The sequence below is a fragment of the Medicago truncatula genome, chromosome 3 (genome assembly GCF_003473485.1).
Source record: "Medicago truncatula cultivar Jemalong A17 chromosome 3, MtrunA17r5.0-ANR, whole genome shotgun sequence".
In the NCBI taxonomy this organism is placed as follows: domain Eukaryota; kingdom Viridiplantae; phylum Streptophyta; class Magnoliopsida; order Fabales; family Fabaceae; genus Medicago; species Medicago truncatula.
The window spans coordinates 8,324,378-8,344,226 of record NC_053044.1 but is presented as its reverse complement, the minus strand read 5'-3'; the positions used below and the strand labels follow the sequence as shown (position 1 = coordinate 8,344,226).

The following is a 19,849-nucleotide window of genomic DNA, read 5'->3' as shown; positions in this document are numbered from 1 at the left end:
ATTATTTGTTTATGATTGGAGACTTACCTGTATGTTGGGATTTTTGAGATTCATCTATGTTGATGTAATTTATTGATTCATGACATGTATATTTGGATTACTCTGGTTTATATTCCGCTGCGACTGTTGAGATTTATATACATGTTTATTGGTTTTTGAATTTTGGATGATGGCGTAGCCTCTATTTCTTGAATAAATGTATTATTCGCATGTTCAATTGCTTTAATAGAAATATGAGTGTTACATGTGTTAGTAAAATCCGGTAACTAAAATCAATCTAAAATAACTAAAATTGGTAATTGAACTGATATGGAGAATCATGCCACGTGGACTCTCCTATAGATTGACTATTCAACATGTATAGCTCAGCTTGATCGTTTAGGCCACGTGAGCTCCACCACCTCCTTAGCTCAACTTGACCGTTCAGGTTACGTGAGCTCCACCGTCAACATCACTAGCTCTCTCTCTCTCTCTCTCTCTCTCTCTCTCTCTCTCTCTCTCTCTCTCTCTCTCTCTCTCTCTCTCTCTCTCTCTCTCTCTCTCTCTCTCTCTCTCTCTCTCTCTCTCTCTCTCTCGAAGGTGTCTCATAACACGCCACGTGTGCTGCACAAACAAGTGATGTGAGTTGTGTACTCTTTACTCCACGCGCCTTGTACGCCGAACAGTGCAAAGGAAACATGATCGGCTCCACGCGTCTAGTACAGATGAGTCATATGGACCTCAGAGGGTTAATGGGTCTGGACATAAAAAAAAAGACCCGTTAGATCAAGAAAGTGTTGCCTATAAAAGGAGACAACGAAAGAGTAGTAAGGAGATCGAATTCTTTATCTTGAACCGTGTATTTTCATCTAAGTCTTATTCAGAATGCTCTTGGAATTCCACCCAGGGCATTTCACATAACAACTCACTTATTGTAATTAACTTGAGTTTACATACGTCAACAGAACACATGGCGAAAGAAAAAGGGACAATTGTGAATTGTTTCCATTGGTAGGATGAGAATTCTCCCTTTGGTTTTAAACATAAGCAAAAGGAATTTATTTTTGGCCTAGAATTTATTATAGACCAAATATATGTCAAACGTTGCATCTTATATTTATAATAAATTACATGCACACAATTCAGACAACTCGAGAAATAGACTATAACATTACTAAATAATTCCTTCAAAGAAAAAATATAACCAAATAATATTCTCCAATAACTTTGCGTGAAAATATGATGTCTGAAGTTGATATGTACATATATAAAACAACTTATCAGCTTTAGTTGTTTCCAGAATATGTATTATTCACTAGTTCGATGCATGAGTTAAACTGAACGATCAAAAATGGGTCAGACCAAGTTTGACTTGGTTAAAGTTTGTATTTTGACTATAATTTTCTTATTACATCATGGTTGAATGAGAATCTAATAATGCTAGCATATCTAAGAATTTTGATCCCATCTTTGTAAAAATCAAGATGGGAAGTAATGAGACTGAACCACAACTTTTAACTAGCCTCCTCCAAAGATTTCTTCTTTTCTACTGATACTCTAGCAACATTGATCGAACCACCATTGGGCACTCTTTCATTAAAATTTTCTCTGAGAAATTCCACAGCCATGAAAGTAAGCGCTGAAGCAGGAATGTACCACGCAATTCTGGGGACGCTACCCCTAAACATCCCCTTAACTCCTTCCTTAGCCCATATGTTGTAAATTGCATCCAACCAACCATTATACCTAAATACAATAGATAAAGCAAATTACCATCAATTTAGCTTTAGTCCATAAAAACATGACAATCCAAATGCAAAAGATGTCCCTTTTTGTCATTAAAAACATGATAAGGAAAAATGTGAGACAAAGTATATATCATTACATGTCCATAATACACCAGAAAATCAATTTTGCATAATGCCAAAGAAGACGCCAGACGTGTTCCAAACAACATTCATTGAAGAAAATTAAGTGGTATCCTGATGGCCGGTACACATTTATACCATAATAACATGTTAGAATAGTTATGGTAAATAATTGATACCTCAACGTTGAACCCTGAACTTGCAGCCTAGTTTTGACGACATCCAAAGGTGTCGTGAGATATGCACTGAGACCTGTTTAATTATATGAACAAAAATAAATAATAGGGAAAAAGATTACTGCTAGAGCACTTAAGTACATCGGACCAAAGGCAGAGAAACAGGACATACCACCAGCCAATCCTCCTAAAACCAATCCCTCAAAGGAATTGTTAACATGCCAATTTGGATTAGATATCCATCTTTTCTTCCCGTACTCTGTAGCATCTTTCAAAGCTTCATAGAACACAACCTATAGCAATTGCATGGAAAGGAATTCATAAACACATTGCACAAATATCACAAAACTGTAATAATTTACTTCTCAAAATCTTTTTTTCCAGCACAAGATTTGAATACATATATGCATGATTGCAGAGTTATGATCACTATTGGACTTTATCATTGAACATAATGCATTTGAAATGAATGAGTTAGAAATACAATGACATGTGGGATGTAATCAAAGCAATATCATATATATGAATTGGAATCTTACACTAGTATTATACAAAACAAATTTCACAAAAGAATATTTTAACTTATTTTAGACTCTAGTTAATCTCCTTGGTTTTTAACATAAAATGGTATTCAGATTAAAAAATTAACATATATATATATATATATATATATATATATATATATATATATAATTTGCTAGAACACACCCACTAGTTTTTATGTGGGAGTGTTTTAGCAAGTTATAACTAAAAAGTTAATAAATACACCTTAAGGTGTACGTTGCTATAACACACCTTCTAAAAAAACAAGTGGGTGTGTTCTAGCAAATCCTATAGGCATTTGCTAGAATACACCCACTTATTTTTTAGAAGGAGTATTTTAGCAAGTGAATAACTAAAAAGTGGTTAAATACACCTTAAGGTGTAGCTTTGCTAAAACACTCCTACATAAAAACTAGTGGGTGTGTTCTAGCAAACCCCATATATATATATTAAATGCTTAAGCAAGTGGTAGGTAAGAAGGAGGAATCAACAAATCAGACCCAAAAAGAAGAACGTGCATTGCAATAAAAGATGGTTCCGATATGGATAAGCTCGTAAGATTGGTAAGCCCTATAAGACTAAAGTTTAACTTGAATAATGCAACAATTTCCAATCTCTATGTCTGATCATAAAGATATTATTTACTTATATTTTTTAATGTCCTAACCTATTTTAAATTTAGCTAAGACACCTGCTGAGCACTGGTAGTGACAAATCAGAAGATGCTTTAGATGTATCAGACAATGGACTTTCAATAAAACTGAAAGAGAGCAAAATAAGTGATTTTCACTATTATAAAACAAACAGAGAAAAGCTTTTGATATTCACATATATATCTCAAAAATAATAAACAAGTTGATAATCACTTTAATTTTAATTTTAATCTTAAACAAGCAGACCCTGAAACGCACACCCAAAAAGCTTTTAAAGAGTTATATTTTTATATAAAAGTGATTTATTAATGAATTTTTTTTTTGAAACAAACAATCTTTGGATTTAATAAACTGAATGTGTTGTGTATAATACCATCAAGCCAGCAAATGGTACATCCCTTGCCAGTGTAGACAAATATCTGCAGAAGCAAGCAAAATAACAAGTTAGAATCATCCATGAAATCGTGAAACCAAAGTAAGAAAATTCTATAATTTAATAGTTGACTCCATGTCAAGCTCTAACTTTTGCCATTCAAAAAAAAAATGTGATGCTTTAACTTATCTGAATGGCTCTTGAGGGGCACATAGCTCAACTGGTTATAGTATCACATAATTCAACTGGTTATATAAGTAAAATGGCTCTTGAGGGGCTAACATAGCTCTAACTTATTTAAAGGGTTTACATAGCTCTAACTTATCAGAACTGTTGTGGCTCTTGAGGAAATATCATGATTCATTCGAAATATATAAGATATTCGTAAAATCATTTTATGGATCACAATTCCCGAAGTCAAATCTTCTTATCACATTGACATATACGAAACATGAAAAATAAATTTTGAAAAGGAAAGCCTAGGGTACTATTTATTGTCTAGTGATGTGCTTTTAAAATGCTATTAAATTAAATGAGAAAGCGGGATTTGAAAAATTAGTGAATTAAATAACTCAAGATTACATCATCAAAAAAGTTATTAGCGTTTCTAGTATACCCTGCATATAAACCCTTTAAACCCTGTGTTCTGCATATTGAGCTGCCTGCATGGAACATCCCTTTATAATAATCATAAATTTCTGCACCAGGTTTTATTGCAATGCCATTCTTCATTGCAGTAGAACTCCAGGATGTAATTGTGCCTTGAACTTGCATGCGCTGCTTTATCACTTCGCATGGAACGTATACTACAGAACCAAGTGTATCTCCTGAAAATATAAGCAAAAAAATAAGGCAGATTTGAGCTTTTTATTCACAATCAAATGGTTACAGTCTATAGATGTCAAACTCAATAAACCTTCAAATTTGCACGCATAAAAATATATGTACAACAGCAGCATCGCATTACGTAAATATGATGAATGTGCCATGATAATCAATCATTGTTGGTCCATAAATGGAATACTTCAATTACTTACTGTGGAAATATTTAAACTTAATTGCAAAAATAAATGGGTAACTGCGTCTGAACAGAAAACACTAAATCAAAAACATCACAAGTTCTGAGAAAAAGCATTGCAGCAATCAAACAGATTACACTACAACTGCTCTCATACTCATCATTCCCCTGAGTGACTCAAGAATGTGTAACTTCTAGAACACAATACAAAAGTATTACTATTAGATGCTCCAAATCAGCTTACCAACAGCTCCAGCAATGAAATGTGCCCAATGGCCCCCAAGGCTAGGATGTGAATCCTCAATCCACTTTTTAGTTGACTCTATGACACCAAAATACGTTGCACCAGTCGCAAGAGAGCCAGTAACACCAGGTACTACACCCCTGTAAAAGCCTGAACAATTTATAGTCAATCACAAGGCACAAATTTTCAAGTTTGAAATCCAAAGTCTACATAACAAGATCATTGATTGATTTTAGATTTAAGTCATCAGTCATGTATATATGCTTGGTTTTCATCATTTTACCCTCAAAATAGGTTTTTTTAGCCCTCTTATATGAAATTTGTCAAGTTTTTTTAAAAGAAAAATAAGCGGACCAAAACCTGCACTAAATGTCATCAAAGTGTTTACCTCTTAATCCATCAATCTTCCAGACAGACCGCACCATCTGCAATATGCCTTTCTGGTTCTACAGACAAATGATGATCCCAACAAAAGAGAAAAGCTTTAGAATATACAAACAGCAAACTGAACACAACATTTTAAAACTGAGTATGTATAACAAGAACAATGAATGAAATCACAGACTAATTCATTTATAGGCTACTGTTATACCTTAACACCATTTAGAATAGCTTGACTTTGTATTCGTGTTTTGATGGTATCTACCGGATGCATCATTCCTTCCCCAAAAGCACCCGCAACAGCTCCCCATACAAACTCCCTCCATACTTCAATATCATAATACAGTAAAATTAGTTATAATCATAAATTTAAGAAAGACAAAACAATGGTATACACAGTTTGTTTTCTAGTAATAATGAGGCTTAGTTAGGTTGGGAGCAGTGTTGTCAAATATCGGTGCCGGTTTTGCAAAACAAATACGGTCAATTTGTGAAGGATGGCAGTGCAACATCGCCATATATCGGCCGGTATGTCAAATTTGCAGATTTCCGCCATCCTCCATCGATAACAATGGTTGGGAGGGACGAATGAGACATAAACGGACTTTGCAGGATAGGTACTGTATAATGTTAAGGGATAGTATGTGTGTGAAAAAAATATAGAAGGCCCAAATTACTTGTAGGTTGTAACTTGCATCACTTCCTGAGAGAGCAACTTTTTAAACTTAAAATTGTCATCCACTGCCCCACAAAATACCCTAGTAACCAGATTTTAGTATAAAAGTTTAATAGTCATACACTGTCTGTACAAAATCAGTCTTACACTGTCATCCAATAAAAAAGCTTTAATTTTTCCATGTCATACCATCGATTCTAAAATGCAGTCACAAAAGTGTGGTGATGCAGCAAAATAGTATATTATCAGAGGATGTTAGTATAAAACTAATTTACAAAGGTGGAGTATATAAATTCGCGACCACAGAAGACACACCTTATACTAATTGCTAATGGCGTGATTCAGTATTCAAACAAGCACATTAAAATTCATCTATTAAAATTAACTGACCGCGGAGATTGGGAAAAATAAATCAAACATACGACTCTGGATTCATTTCATAACATAACAATATTTTACCCAAGTTTGCAAAATTCTTCAAACATAAGTTAATCAAAAAGAAAAACTCTCTCAGTTTCGAACAATAACAAACTAATCAGCAAACAAAAAGTCTGAACACATCAAACGAAAATGAAAACTATGATTGATAATTCCGAAATGTAAACTACATAATACCAAAGAAATGTTCACCTTCCCTGCCCCAAAAAATACCCTGATAATCAGATTGTAATATAATTGTTGAGTTTAATAGTAATACATTGTCTCCGTTGATTAGTCTTATACTGACATCAGAAGCCTTTATTTTTCCATGTCATACCATCAATTTCAAAATGCAAAATCAGTCTTACACTCAGAGGCCTTTATTTTTACGTGTTATACCACAATTTCAAAATGCGGGTACGAAAATGGGTTGATGTAGCTCAATAATAGATTTTCATCGAATTTCAGTGTAAAACTTGTTTACACTGTCAGCGCATATCTTTCAAATCCTACAAAAGTTTATATGTTTCAACATAATCAGGGCATAGCCACTCCATTACATGTTCTTATGTGGCATAAAATTGAACCTCAATCAAGAAACTTTTCAGTGAATAACTTAATCTCCATCTAGAGATAAAATCGCAACAACATATAACACACAATATGCTAATGCGGCGACTCATGACTCAAATGAACACATATAAATTCACAAATTAGAATTCTTAACTATTCATTCCTCACCGGAACCCTAATAATCAGAGTATAACATAAAAGTTAAGTTTTATGGTCATACTAACATCCAATAAGGCCTCTATTTCTTCATGGCATTCCATCAATTTCAAAAATGCAGGTAAATTTGAGTTGATGTTGCAAAATATTAGATACTTATTACCGGATGTCAGTGTGTAAAACTGATTTATACTGTAAAAATGATTTACAGCTATGAAGTACTGACATGGACACCAGAAACGACCTTGACACCGGTAAAAATTTATAAAAAAAAAAATGAAATAACTGAAAATAAACACATCTTCCATCAAAAGTGTTGGTGTTACATAGAATATTTACACTAACAATGCATATCTTTTAAATTCATAAAAGTTTATAAGAACACAGAACCCAACTTATGCCAATGCCGTGATTCAAGATTCAAACAAACAAATTAAAATTCATCAATTAAATTTCTTAACAACCCACAAGATTAGGAAAATTAAACTAAACATACATACTTAATGAATGCAAATGTCACAATAATTAATCTCGGTTTGCAAATTTCTTCAAACAATGGTTAATTATAAAGAAAAATTCCTTCAATTTCAAATAATAACAAACTCAGCAGCTAAAAAAATCGAACAATAGCATTCATGAACGAAAATTAAAATTAGAATTAAAAATTCGAAAAATGAAAGTAATTAATTAGTACCGAAGAAATGGTCGCGAGAAACGTTGTTCGGATCTTGTGGTTTACTGGAAATGGAGCTTTGAACTGCCATTGATGAATGATTGATCAAGAAACAGAATGCAAATTCTCGTGGTTTAGGGTTTTTGAAGAGCGCATAGATTTATGAAGAAGTGTGAAGAAATATTTGAGTGATGAATATAAATTAAAGGAATTTAGAAAAAGAACAATAAAAATTATTTATAGAATAATAACCACTTCCAATAAAAGGTTTTTTTGTTGTTTTAAAAAAAATAGTGTTAATCTTTTTAGTTCTTAGAAAAATGAGTTTTAGTAAAATGAAGTTTAGTTGAAAGATCAATAAAACTAATCAATAATTGTTTTATCCAATAATTGAATTTAGATTTTAACGAACTATTTGTCTACAAGTGAAATTCATTAATCATTTATGCGTAATAATTTGATTAAATATTTTTTTTTTCAATAATATACTTTTTTTAAAACATCATTTATATATAAAAAAAAAAAGGGATCATTTATATAATATAATATAGTAGTAAACTAAGTATTTTTTGTAAGGAAGCATATTAAGTAAGGGGAGAATTGTTGTTCCCTCATTTGATAAGGCTGTGCCACATTAGTAAAATACAATTTTATCCCCTCGGCAGTTAACTGCCGAGAAATTTGAATTCCGACTGCAGTTAACTGCAGAGGAAATTATCGGGCGTTAACTTCCGAGGAAAATGTTTCATCGGATGAAACAGCCACCTGCTCCTCCTACACATTATTTTCATCATCAACTTCATTTCCACCTCCATTCAATCCCAAAATCCAATATTTTTTTTTTTATCAATTCTTGATTCAAAATCATTCAAGCATCAAGCATAGGAGGTATCAACACACTTTTGACGTAAAAAAATAGGTATTGTGCATTTTATTCGATTGATTTTTTGGCTATGTTATGGGTTTCTACGTCAGTTACGTAGAACCCTATCATGGGAATCCTCGGCAGTTAACTGCCGAGGAAAACTTCGGTAGTGTAGTGCCGAGGAAAACCTCGGTAGTAAGGTGCCGAGGAACTCTTGTGAAAAATTTCACAACGAAAAAAATGGCAGCTACTGCCATTTTTTCAAAAAAAAAAAATTCTTTTGTTTTTTTTAATTCATTATGGCATTGATGTTTATGCATTAGTTAGTTGTTAATTCATATTTATGTGTTGTATAATTATAGTAATGGTAGAGAATGTAGAAGATGTTACAGGAGAGACAAAACAAAATTTTGTTGAAATTTCCGGAGATGTCAAACCGCCTAAGGTTGAAGCGAAACCAGACATTGATGGAGCTTCCGTCCATGTTGAAGCTTCAAAGTATGTTGGCGGCTCCGGTGTCCTCCCACTTGAAGCCCACGAGGTCGACACGGCTAGGTTTTTTTTCAGACGACGTTAAGTCGAAAGATAGAGTTGAATTGTTTGAGTGGGTGCTTCGTCAAGCAAATAAGGCGGGATTTACAATTGTTACACAAAGATCAAGATTTATCAATCCAATGTTCCGCCTAGTGTGTGAAAGGAGTGGAACTCACAAAGTGCCGAAAAAAAAACCGAAGCATGCGAGAACGGGCTCAAGAAAATGTGGGTGCTTGTTCATGATTAGTGGATATCAAAGTAAGCAAACAAAGGAATGAGGATTGAACATTCTTAATGGAGTTCACAACCATGCGATGAAGCCGGCTTTAGAAGGACACATTCTTGCCTGTAGATTAAAGGAGGACGACAAGAAGATTGTACGTGACTTGACCAAGAGCAAGATGCTTCCAAGAAATATTTTGATACATTTGAAGAACAAAAGACCACATTGCATGACAAATGTGAAGCAAGTGTACAATGAACATCAACAAATATGGAAGGCAAATAGAGGTGACAAGAAGCCGTTGCAATATCTAATCTCGAAGTTGGAGGAGCACAACTAACTTATTACTCAAGAACACAAAGTGAAAGTACTACAATCGAAGATATCTTTTGGGTTCATCCAACATCCGTTAAGTTGTTTAACAATTTTCCAACGGTTTTGGTTATGGACTCCACCTACAAAACCAACATGTAGAGGATGCCAATGTTTGAGGTAGTTGGGGTCACTTAGACCGATTTGACATATTCGGTTGGATTTGGATTTGTGACACATGAGAACGAGGAAAACTTTGTTTGGGTTTTAAAATGTTGCGTAAACTTCTTTCTTCAAAGATGAATATAAGTAGGGTTTTAATTTAAGTAGGGATTTAATTGCGTTGCGTTGAATGTAAGTAGGGATTTAATTTAATGATGTGCAATGAGTTGTTTAATTATGGACACTTTGTAACGTTTTGATGAATTTTAAACGTTTGTGTAATTTTAACCAAATGTCGGTTTAATTTACTTATGGACAATTGTAAAAGATACTGTATTTATCTTGTTTATGTCTGAGTTTCAATGTTGTATGAATTATTTTGCCTTTGGAAATGCTCTGGTTTAATTACAGGTAAAAACTGGTCGAAAAAATGGCTTGGAAATGTTTAGAATTATGCATAACCCACTGTTTGCATAATCAGTTTTCCTCGGCAGTTAAATGCAGCCAGATTTCAAATTCCTCGGTAGTTAATTGCCGAGGGGGCAAAATTGTATTTTACTAGTGTGACACAGCCTTATCAAATGTGGGAACAATAATTCTCAAGTAGGGGTGTTTATGGGTGGGTTTGGGTTGGGTTTGGCCAAACCCAAAACCAAACCAAATAGGGTTCTTCGGTTTATAACCATCCGTTATTCTATTGGGTGGGTTTGGACAAACCCACTAAGTTTTGGGTTGGGTTGGATTGGGTAATGGGTTACCCAACTTATTTTTCTATTTTTTTTAATATTAAATGACTAAATGAAAAGTCCTCATAATTTGTTTTAAAATTGTACTCTACTTTTTAATTTTCTTAAAAAAATGTTTAACTTATTTTACTATAATTTTATGCATCATAGAATATCAAATAATAAACTCCATCATAAAATGCTTGCAACAAACTAAAGTTGTATGACATAAAATTGCATTAGTATCAAAATAACCAAAAAGTTCAACATATTAATTTGTAACTCTAATATGTTTTGATTTTCAATATATAGGGTACAATGTGTATGTTTTGGAAATATAATTTTCTTCTACTATATGAAACCCACTTAACATTACTGAGTAAGTGAATTTTTTGGGTTTGGGTATGGTTTTACCCGAAATCCATTTATTTTTATGGGTTTTCCATTTTGAGAAACCATACCCACCTAATTACCCAACTCAACCCATTTTTTTGAATTTTTTTGGAGGGTTTGATCGTGTTTTCTAGATTGATCCAATCCATGAACACCCCTAATACTAAGCATTTTGGCCAAATATTAATGGAATAATGAGTAAAGTAGAGTATGTATGTGCAGCCAAACATTTCATTAACCTTGTAATTGTAAATAACTATGTTCTAAGTTAGCACATAGTTAGCTTTCATGTAATTAAATAGTTTCTAGCTCTTTTATTTCTAACTAACTTCATTTCCAAAAGAAAATCAGTTAAATCATTTAAGTTCACACATTTGATTCATCGATCCAATTATTTAAACATTGTTATAATATTTGAAATACTATTAAAAATAATTAAAACATGAAGAATATTTTATATATTTACAAGTTACAAATATAATACTTCAATTCGCCCTTAAATTATTTCCACGAGAAATCAAACTCTGATTTTTCCGAATAATTCGTCGTAAAAAATTAATCATTAAATATTAAAAAAAATTAAGATGAATACAATTTTTATATGTTTACAAGTTACAAATATAATACTTACCCCTAAAAAAAATATCCTACTAAATTACATTAATAATTGAATATTAAAGCAACCTATAGAACAATTTATTGTTTTAGAGACACTTTGATGTATATAAACACTATGTTATACTTCTTTTGGTCAATGTGGGACTATTTTTAATGTCTTTTTAATTCTTTAGAGTTTAGAAAAAGAAACATAAAAATAATGTCATTAACCATATGATCATTTTTACCGTATGATCTCATCAACCCTATGATCTTTTTCTAATAAGAGGACATTAGAATGAGAGTATTGCTGTTCACACATTTGGTTTGGCTGAGATACACGAGTAATTTACGTTTTTGCCCCCTCGGCAGTAAACTGTCGAGGAATTCAAAAACCGGCTGCAGTTAACTACCGAGGATCCTCGGTAGTTAACTGCCGAGGAAAACTAATTATGCAGACAGTGGGTTCATGACATAATTTTTGAAAAGTGGGAAATCACTACATGAATCTTGGAACTCCACTAATGCATTTGCATAAAACTCTTGACTGGGCGATTCAACCATAGCTTTCCATGCCCTCATTATCTTATTGACAACATCGCGAGGTTTCACCTCTTTCCTATCCTTTTTCCCAAAGGATATTTACAATCTAAGATGCACCTTTGTTTAACATTTGCTAGCACATGAAAGTAACAATTCATTGCATAACTTTCAGGGAAAACATTTGCAACCGCTTTCATCACAGACATATCCCTGTCGGTCACAATCACCTTAGGCATATTCATCTTTGACGTAAGAAGTTTACGCAACATTTTTAAAACCCAAACAAAGTTTTCCACTTTCTCATGTGTCACAAATCCAAACCCAACCGAATATGTCAAATCGATCGAAGTGACCCCAACTACCTCAAACATTGGCATCTTGTACATGTTGGTTTTGTAGGTGGAGTCCATGACCAAAACCGTTGGAAAATTGTTAAACAACTTAACAGATGTCGGATGAGCCCAAAAGATATCTTCGATTGTAGTACTTTCACTTTATGTTCTTAAGTAATAAGTATAGTTGTGCTCCTCCAACTTCAAGATTAGATATTGCAACGGCTTCTTGCCACCTCTATTTGCCTTCCATATTTGTTGACGTTCATTGTACACTTGCTTCACATTTGTCATGCAATGTGGTCTTTTGTTCTTCAAATGTATCAAAATATTTCTTGGAAGCATATTGCTCTTGGTCAAGTCACGTACAATCTTCTTGTCGTCCTCCTTTAGTCTACCGGAAAGAATGTGTCCTTCTAAAGCCGGCTCCATCGCATGGTTGTGAACTCCACTAAGAATGTTCAATCCCCATTCCTTTGTTTGCTTACTTTGATATCCACTAATCATGAACAAGCATCCACATTTTCTTGAGCTCGTTCTTGCATGCTTCAGTTTTTTTTTTTCCGACACTTTGTGAGCTCCACTCCTTTCACACACTAGGCGGAACATTTGATTGATCAAGCTTGATTTTTGTGTAACAACTGTAAATTCCGCCTTATTTGCTTGACGACGCAACCACTCAAGCAATTCTTCTCTATCTTTCGACTTAACGTCGTCCGAAAAAAACCTAGCCGTGTCAACCTCGTGGGCTTGAAGTGGGAGGACACCGGAGCCGCCAACATACTTTGAAGCTTCAACTCCATCAATGTTTGGTTTCGCTTCAACCTTAGGCGGTTTGACATCTCCGGAAAATTCGATAAAATTTGGTTTTGTGTCCCCATAACATCTTCCGCGTTATCTACCATTACTATAATTAAACAACATATAAATATGAATTAACAACTAACTAATGCATAAACATCAATGTCATAATGAATTAAAAAAAAAAAACAAAAGAAAAAAAAAATTAAAAACTGGCAGTAGCTGTCATTTTTTCGTTGTGAAAATTTTTCACAAGAGTTCCTCGGCACCTTACTACTGAGGTTTTCCTCGGCACTAGACTACCAAAGTTTTCCTCGGCAGTTAACTGTCGAGGTTTCCCATGACAGAGTACTACGTAACTGACGTAGATACCCATAACAAAACTAAAAAATGAACGGATTAAAATGCTCAATACCTGTTTTTTTACTTCAAAAGTGTGTTGATACCTCCTATGCTTGATGCTTGAATGATTTTGGATCAAGATTTGATGAAAAAAATATTGAATTTGGAGATTGAATGGAGGTGGTATTGAAGTTGATGATGAAAATAGTATGTAGGGGGAGCAGGTGACTGTTTCATCTGATGAAACATATTCCTCAGCAGTTAACTACCGAAGATTTTCTGGGTAGTTAACTGCAGCCGGTTTTTGAAATCCTCTCGGCAGTTTAACTGTCGAGGGGGAAAAAACTTAAATTACTTGTGTGTCTCAGCCTTATGCAATGTGTCAACAACAATTCTCTTAAAATGATCATATGAAATGGTAAAACTCATTAAATGATCATATGACACATATGATCATATGAAATGGTCTCATTTTACCTTTTAGAAGTTGAACTTTTCAGATTATGTCATTTTTATTGGAAGCATATCATTCATTAAATGATCATATAGACACGGATTGAATGTATAAATTCAATTGGTCATCTCTTAACTCCTTACATTAGTTTATTTCTCTTATTTTCAGATGTCATTATGCACCTAAGCATTTACATTCAGTTCAATCAAATAACAACAAATTCAAGGAATGTCTTGTTGAATCGCAAGCAACTTTTGAGGTACTTCTTCAAGGATATCTGGGAAGAGATTATGTTTCTATTCTATTGACAACATTTACTCATTGGTCAAACCTAATGCATCTATTACTTTCACTTTGCAGTATATTTTTGCCAAATAAATCAAATATGAACAACTTTTGTGGCTCTTATTGTTTGGGAAAAGTTCACAGATTGCTTGCTCCTCTCTCAATGACTGTTTGTGATACTCCTTTTACATTAATATTTGTTGATGTATGGAGTCCTAACCCATTGTTTACTTCATGTGATTTTCCCTTAAAGGCCAAATTTGATGCATGTATATCTCACCTTCACACACTTAATTGTCACTATAGTAGAAAGAAAATGTTGTCCCAAAAATTATTCTAAACAATATACTTGTACAAAATGTCATTTCTCTTATTTTAAATTAGATCTCGTCTACGATAACCATCACACTCGTGTCCATCTGCCAAATCAATCTCAACAACCTTAACATCAAAAACAATCTTAAATTCCTTGTTTGGACTTTTGTTTCCCAGTTCAATAGCATTCTGAACAATATGTGGTTCTATATACGCAGCCAAACCAGAACTTATGGGTAATTTTTCCAATTTTTGAGACACACAAAAGGAAAAAATTGTTGGGTTTTTTTGTGAGAAAGAGAATAGGAAACTTTAACTTGTAACCATACTTTGGTGACTTAATAAAACTATTCTCCATTGTTAAAGGTGGAATACCTTTAAATCCTTGAACATGAAGATCTATTGTTGCTACTTTTTCACTAGTGATGTTTGTTGACATTTCTGGGGTTCCTATGCTCATAGTGTGGCTATAGTTTTTGCTTGGTATCTTATGGTTTGATTCAGAAAAGTAAAATGGGAAAAGGTTTGTAGGGTTGGATGATGATGACATTGTTCCTAACTTCCTATGCTCTTGGAATTTGGGAAATGGGAGTGTGGTGAAGGTTTCGATCACTCTTGGAATTTGACTAAATATATAATGGTACCTCATTTTAGAGTGGAGTGTGATTTGCCTGTTGTAGTTGTGAATATTTTTATTTAAAATATAATTAAATATGAATAAAATATTAATATGTGAGGTATATAGTTATAGCACTTAATATGAATTCTTTAGAATTGCACCATTGGAGAATAATGTAAGTGATATGTGATTCTCAAATGCTGACCATGTTGAGGAAAAATTCAGCTAGAAATGAACAAATTGTTGGTCATACAATTTTCTTCCATTGCTTGCTTTTTTTTACTATGATCGCCAATGCACCATACTTAGTGCTGCTGTTTTTTTGCCTGTTTGTTAAAACACCCCTTTTAGGACCCATAATTATTTTGTCAGAAAAAAAGACCCATAATTTTAAAAATAAATAAGTACTTATAATATAGTATTATGTTCCCACATTTACTTTACTTATGATCAATTAAAAATAAATAATACCTTTAGCGATGAATTTTAATAGTTGCTCTAACATTTTAGGATTTAATCTGTCCGTTGAGAATGGATGAGTCGCAACGGCGGCATTGAATCCTTGCGGTGGAATGAAAGGTCCTTGTATGCACGTTAGCTCTACGACACTAGAGTTAGTGATGAAACTGAGAAATAGTATGTAGAAAGTGTTGTGAAAAGTGATACGTATCTTGATGATGAAGCAAGTTCATCCTTTTATAGGAACACGTTGTCCATAACCGTCTCTGGGTTATGCGACGTGTGATCAGGAACGGAGGAGGACACGTGCAGGGCGATCCTCGCGCGGGGGCGTGCTCTTGTGTGGCACGGTTCAGTTTAGCTGACGTGTTCCCTCAGGTGCGGGGTCTTAAGGCGGTTTAAACCATACCACGTGCTAGCATGTGATTGGTCTTCTGACCAGAACATGATTTTTGTCGCGAAAGTGAGTCATGGTAAAATTTTCAGAATTTTTTTTATGAAACTTAATTTTCAACCTCATCAGCATAAATGGCCGAAGCCCAATCTGCGTATGAATTTTTAAAAGAACCGCATTACCGCAAACTTTTATGTATAGATTCATAAAATTTGTTACGATTAATTAACCTAGAAAAAAAAATCAATTTCCTTGTTAGAAATTTTCTTATCAAAACACCACGTATAGAATAACTAAATGAAAAGTTTTCTTATCGGCGAAAATGATTACGAACATTTTTATTAAGGTCATGTATCATTGTCAACTACGTCTTTTTGACTAAACTTCGGGTAAGATAATGAGGAGAAATAGTCCTAATGACTTTTATAAATATATGATATGAAGTGATCAATATTTATGATTGAGAGACTATTGTCGAAGAAAGAAAAGAAAAAAATGGAACTTAGATATTTTTATGAGATTCCATCCAACTCATTTAAATCGCTGACGTGACATATGATTGTGTATATTAATATTATTAAAATCAAACTGGACCGTCAAGTTCAACCGTGAATTGGATCAAGCACCGGTCCAGACAACCTTGCAGAACCGCTACTCTGTATAACTAGTGAAAACCCGATAAAACCAGTGTGACACGGTAAAAAATGAGAAAACCGGACCGGTGAACCAGTCCCAATTACACATGACTAGACGGTTGACTTTTTTTTCACTTAATTTCCATGTTTTTTTCTTTTCTTAAGTTTTCATGCTTTTGTTTCAGAATTTTTCAAGTTCTCACTGAGACTTTTTTCGATCCGAGCTAATTGCATATGAGATTCTTTTGGCATTTTTCCAGAAACATTTATTTCCTCTTTAAAACAAAGTACATGAAGTTGAGATTTTTTTCATGAAGGTGAGATTAGAGAAGAAAGAGCGATGAACATGTGTTGAATGGATCTCTCATACAATATGATCTTTTTTTTCTAATCGCACCTTCATAAATATGGACGAAACCATAACTTCCTCATTAGCTTTGAACTTGAAGCACAATTAACCCCACGAAAGATCGATGTCAAAGCATATATTTTTGACAAAAAATACTTGTAAGATGTACGATTCGAGCAAACGAGTTGAACCTAATGAGTTGAACCGAACTGTTCGTGAACTTTAAATGAGCTGAACTCGAGCTAAAAAAAAAAGGTTCGTTTCAAACTCGAATTGAGTTTTGAGCTGAACCAATTCTTATCGAGTCGAGTTCAGACAGGTTCGACTCGACTCGACTCATTTCCAGCCATACTCTCTAGCATGCTCCTCCTCTATAAGCTACTCCCCGTTCACCGACCTAGGAGAGGAGATCCTTCATCAGGTGGGATATTTGATAGGCATATAAGGTTATTCAAACTAATCAAACTAATGAAACTAAGGAATTGAAGTTTTTCTAGGCATATATGGTTATTCTATCATTATGTCTAAACTAATCAAATTTGTCAAAAAAAAAAGCAAAAATCCAAATTTATAATCATTATAACATATATACATTATAAAATTTAACCAATTTGCAAAAAAAAAAAAAAAAACACAAAAAAAGCAAGAATATTTTGAAGGTGAGAAAAACACAAGAAGGGGGTTAAATTGTGTTAGTTTTATCTTCTTACTCTGATAGAGTTCAAGCAAGAATATTTTGAAGGTGAGAAAAACACAAGAAGGGGGTTAAATTGTGTTAGTTTTATCTTCTTACTCTGATAGAGTTCAGATTCAAGAACAAGGTTCAGAGTGTAATGCAGCGGATAAAGTAGATATATATATATATATATATATATATATATATATAGAGAGAGAGAGAGAGAGAGAGAGAGAGAGAGAGAGAGAGAGAGAGAGAGAGAGAGAGAGAGAGAGAGAGAGAGAGAGAGAGAGGAGAGAGAGAGAGAGAGAGAGAGAGAGAGAGAGAGAGAGAGAGAGAGAGAGAGAGAGAGAGAGAGAGAGAGAGAGAGAGAGGAGAGAGAGAGAGAGAGAGAGAGAGAGAGAGAGAGAGAGAGAGAGGAGAGAGAGAGAGAGAGAGAGAGAGAGAGAGAGAGAGAGAGAGAGAGAGAGAGAGAGAGAGAGAGAGAGAGAGAGAGAGAGAGAGAGAGAGAGAGAGAGAGAGAGAGAGAGAGAGAGGAGAGAGAGAGAGAGAGAGAGAGAGAGAGAGAGCAATTATACAGGTTCCTTCCACGATCCAAAAGTAGTCCTTTCCCCTTTGCACTTCTAAGGAGAGTTCACTAAAATCAATATATGATTACAAATTCTCAAGCACACATCAAGAGACTTCCAATACTCAAGCACACTTGCAAGAGATGTCCTATGCACAAGCACAAATGCAAGATACTTCTAAACAAACAAAATTACACAGAAAAATGTTTGAGGTTGAACACTTGATATACAATCAGTGGTGTTTACAATACAAATCAGATAAGACTCTAGAAATTCTAAGATATGAAAGTTGTTAAGAAATTCTAAGTGAATTTTGATGTGCAACAATTTCAGCAGAGTTTTGACACTGTAAAAACGATGTTGAGTCTCTTACAATCTTCAAGTCTTCACTCCTTTATATAAAGGTGTGAAATATACATTGATGATTGCCAGCACATCAAAAAGAGCCGTTGTTGAAGATTGATTATTACCAATGATCTGTTGCTTTATTTGGTTAGTGTCCTACGAGGGAATAATTTGAAATTTATTCGCTGTATAGAGATTTAACTAGTGTAGACACAATTGTAGTTGTACTATTGCAGGCATGAGAGTGGAGTAGTGGTTGTACAATCGTACTATTTCCTTTTCCTCAAGGAATTTACTTGCAAAATTGACAGTAAAATAACAATTACCTGATCAAGCGATAGTACTCAAAAGTTCAACTCCTTACTAGTTAAAGATGAGTTAGTTTGACTTGTATGCATCCACCAATTCACAACTCCACGCAAAAATATGAAAGGGTTCACACTTAGTCGATATGCAATCTACATACTACCATACGCTTGAAAAGTTTCTAAACGTCAATCAAAATCAATGTCAATGCACACTTTGAGGTCTTAAAGGGTTATAACGGGGCTTAGGTAAAGGTGGGATAATATTTGGATAAGTAGGCTACACAAAATTTTGAGTTAGGCACTCCTACGGAAGTTTAAAGCACAAATTCAATCCATCATGCACCTTTGGAACAACAATACTTGTGAAGGTACTAGAGAATACTTGTAATCATTGGGACAATCGAGTTTGAAGTTACTCGGATTTTCAATGTTTTTGTCCCTTTTTCATTGTATTTTCTCTTTTTTTTATACATCATTTTTGTGTGTATAATTTTTATAAGTTCTTTCTTTGTTCTCTAGTACCCCACCCCAAACTTAGTTGGTTGCAAATTTCAATAGCAATCCCAAACTTATTATTTAGCAACATTTTACAATGCCTAAATCAGAAATACAATTTGGGATAAATCCTAAAAGTCTCTAAGCTTGTAATGTAGTTTGTCACCGAACAAAAAGATCTAAACCTATCGGCTTAATTTGGCTAAAAAGAGGATAAAATTTCAAATATAATCAGGGTAGGCTTCAAAAAGGCTCACAAGATTAAGCACTTTTGCCTCAGTGTGCTAATGGCAAAGATCAATCGATAGTAGAGAAAAATTGCAAGTTCTAGAAATGTAAAAACATGGAACACTCTATATAAGTAAATTGGAAAAATAAAATTTG

General features: G+C 33.9%; 1 protein-coding gene and 1 pseudogene across 1 annotated transcript; both read right to left on the bottom strand.

The window, feature by feature from the left end:
- Positions 1-1,178: 1,178 nt before the first annotated feature.
- LOC11440730 (mitochondrial substrate carrier family protein E) lies at positions 1,179-7,929 on the bottom strand. Its single transcript, XM_003598939.4, has 9 exons — positions 7,755-7,929; positions 5,447-5,562; positions 5,243-5,300; positions 4,855-5,004; positions 4,209-4,419; positions 3,593-3,638; positions 2,196-2,316; positions 2,027-2,099; positions 1,179-1,725 (listed from the first exon to the last, which is right to left on the bottom strand). The coding sequence occupies exons 1-9, from the start codon at positions 7,822-7,824 to the stop codon at positions 1,494-1,496; spliced, it is 1,077 nt and encodes a 358-aa protein (XP_003598987.1). The 5' UTR covers positions 7,825-7,929; the 3' UTR covers positions 1,179-1,493.
- Positions 7,930-14,676: 6,747 nt separating this feature from the next.
- On the bottom strand, positions 14,677-15,166 carry LOC11445005 (uncharacterized; annotated as a pseudogene).
- Between the last annotated feature and the right edge of the window lie 4,683 nt (positions 15,167-19,849).

What these genes read in the sequence shown, in the direction of transcription:
- LOC11440730 (XM_003598939.4), bottom strand. Translation starts at nt 7,824, where the DNA reads ATGGCAGTTCAAAGCTCCATTTCCAGTAAACCACAAGATCCGAACAAC. An exon ending in GAAGATTGATGGATTAAGAG is followed by an intron (nt 5,005 to 5,242) that starts GTAAACACTTTG and finishes TAAATTGTTCAG; the next exon opens with GCTTTTACAGGGGTGTAGTA. An exon ending in TTTAGGAGGATTGGCTGGTG is followed by an intron (nt 2,100 to 2,195) that starts GTATGTCCTGTT and finishes ATAATTAAACAG; the next exon opens with GTCTCAGTGCATATCTCACG.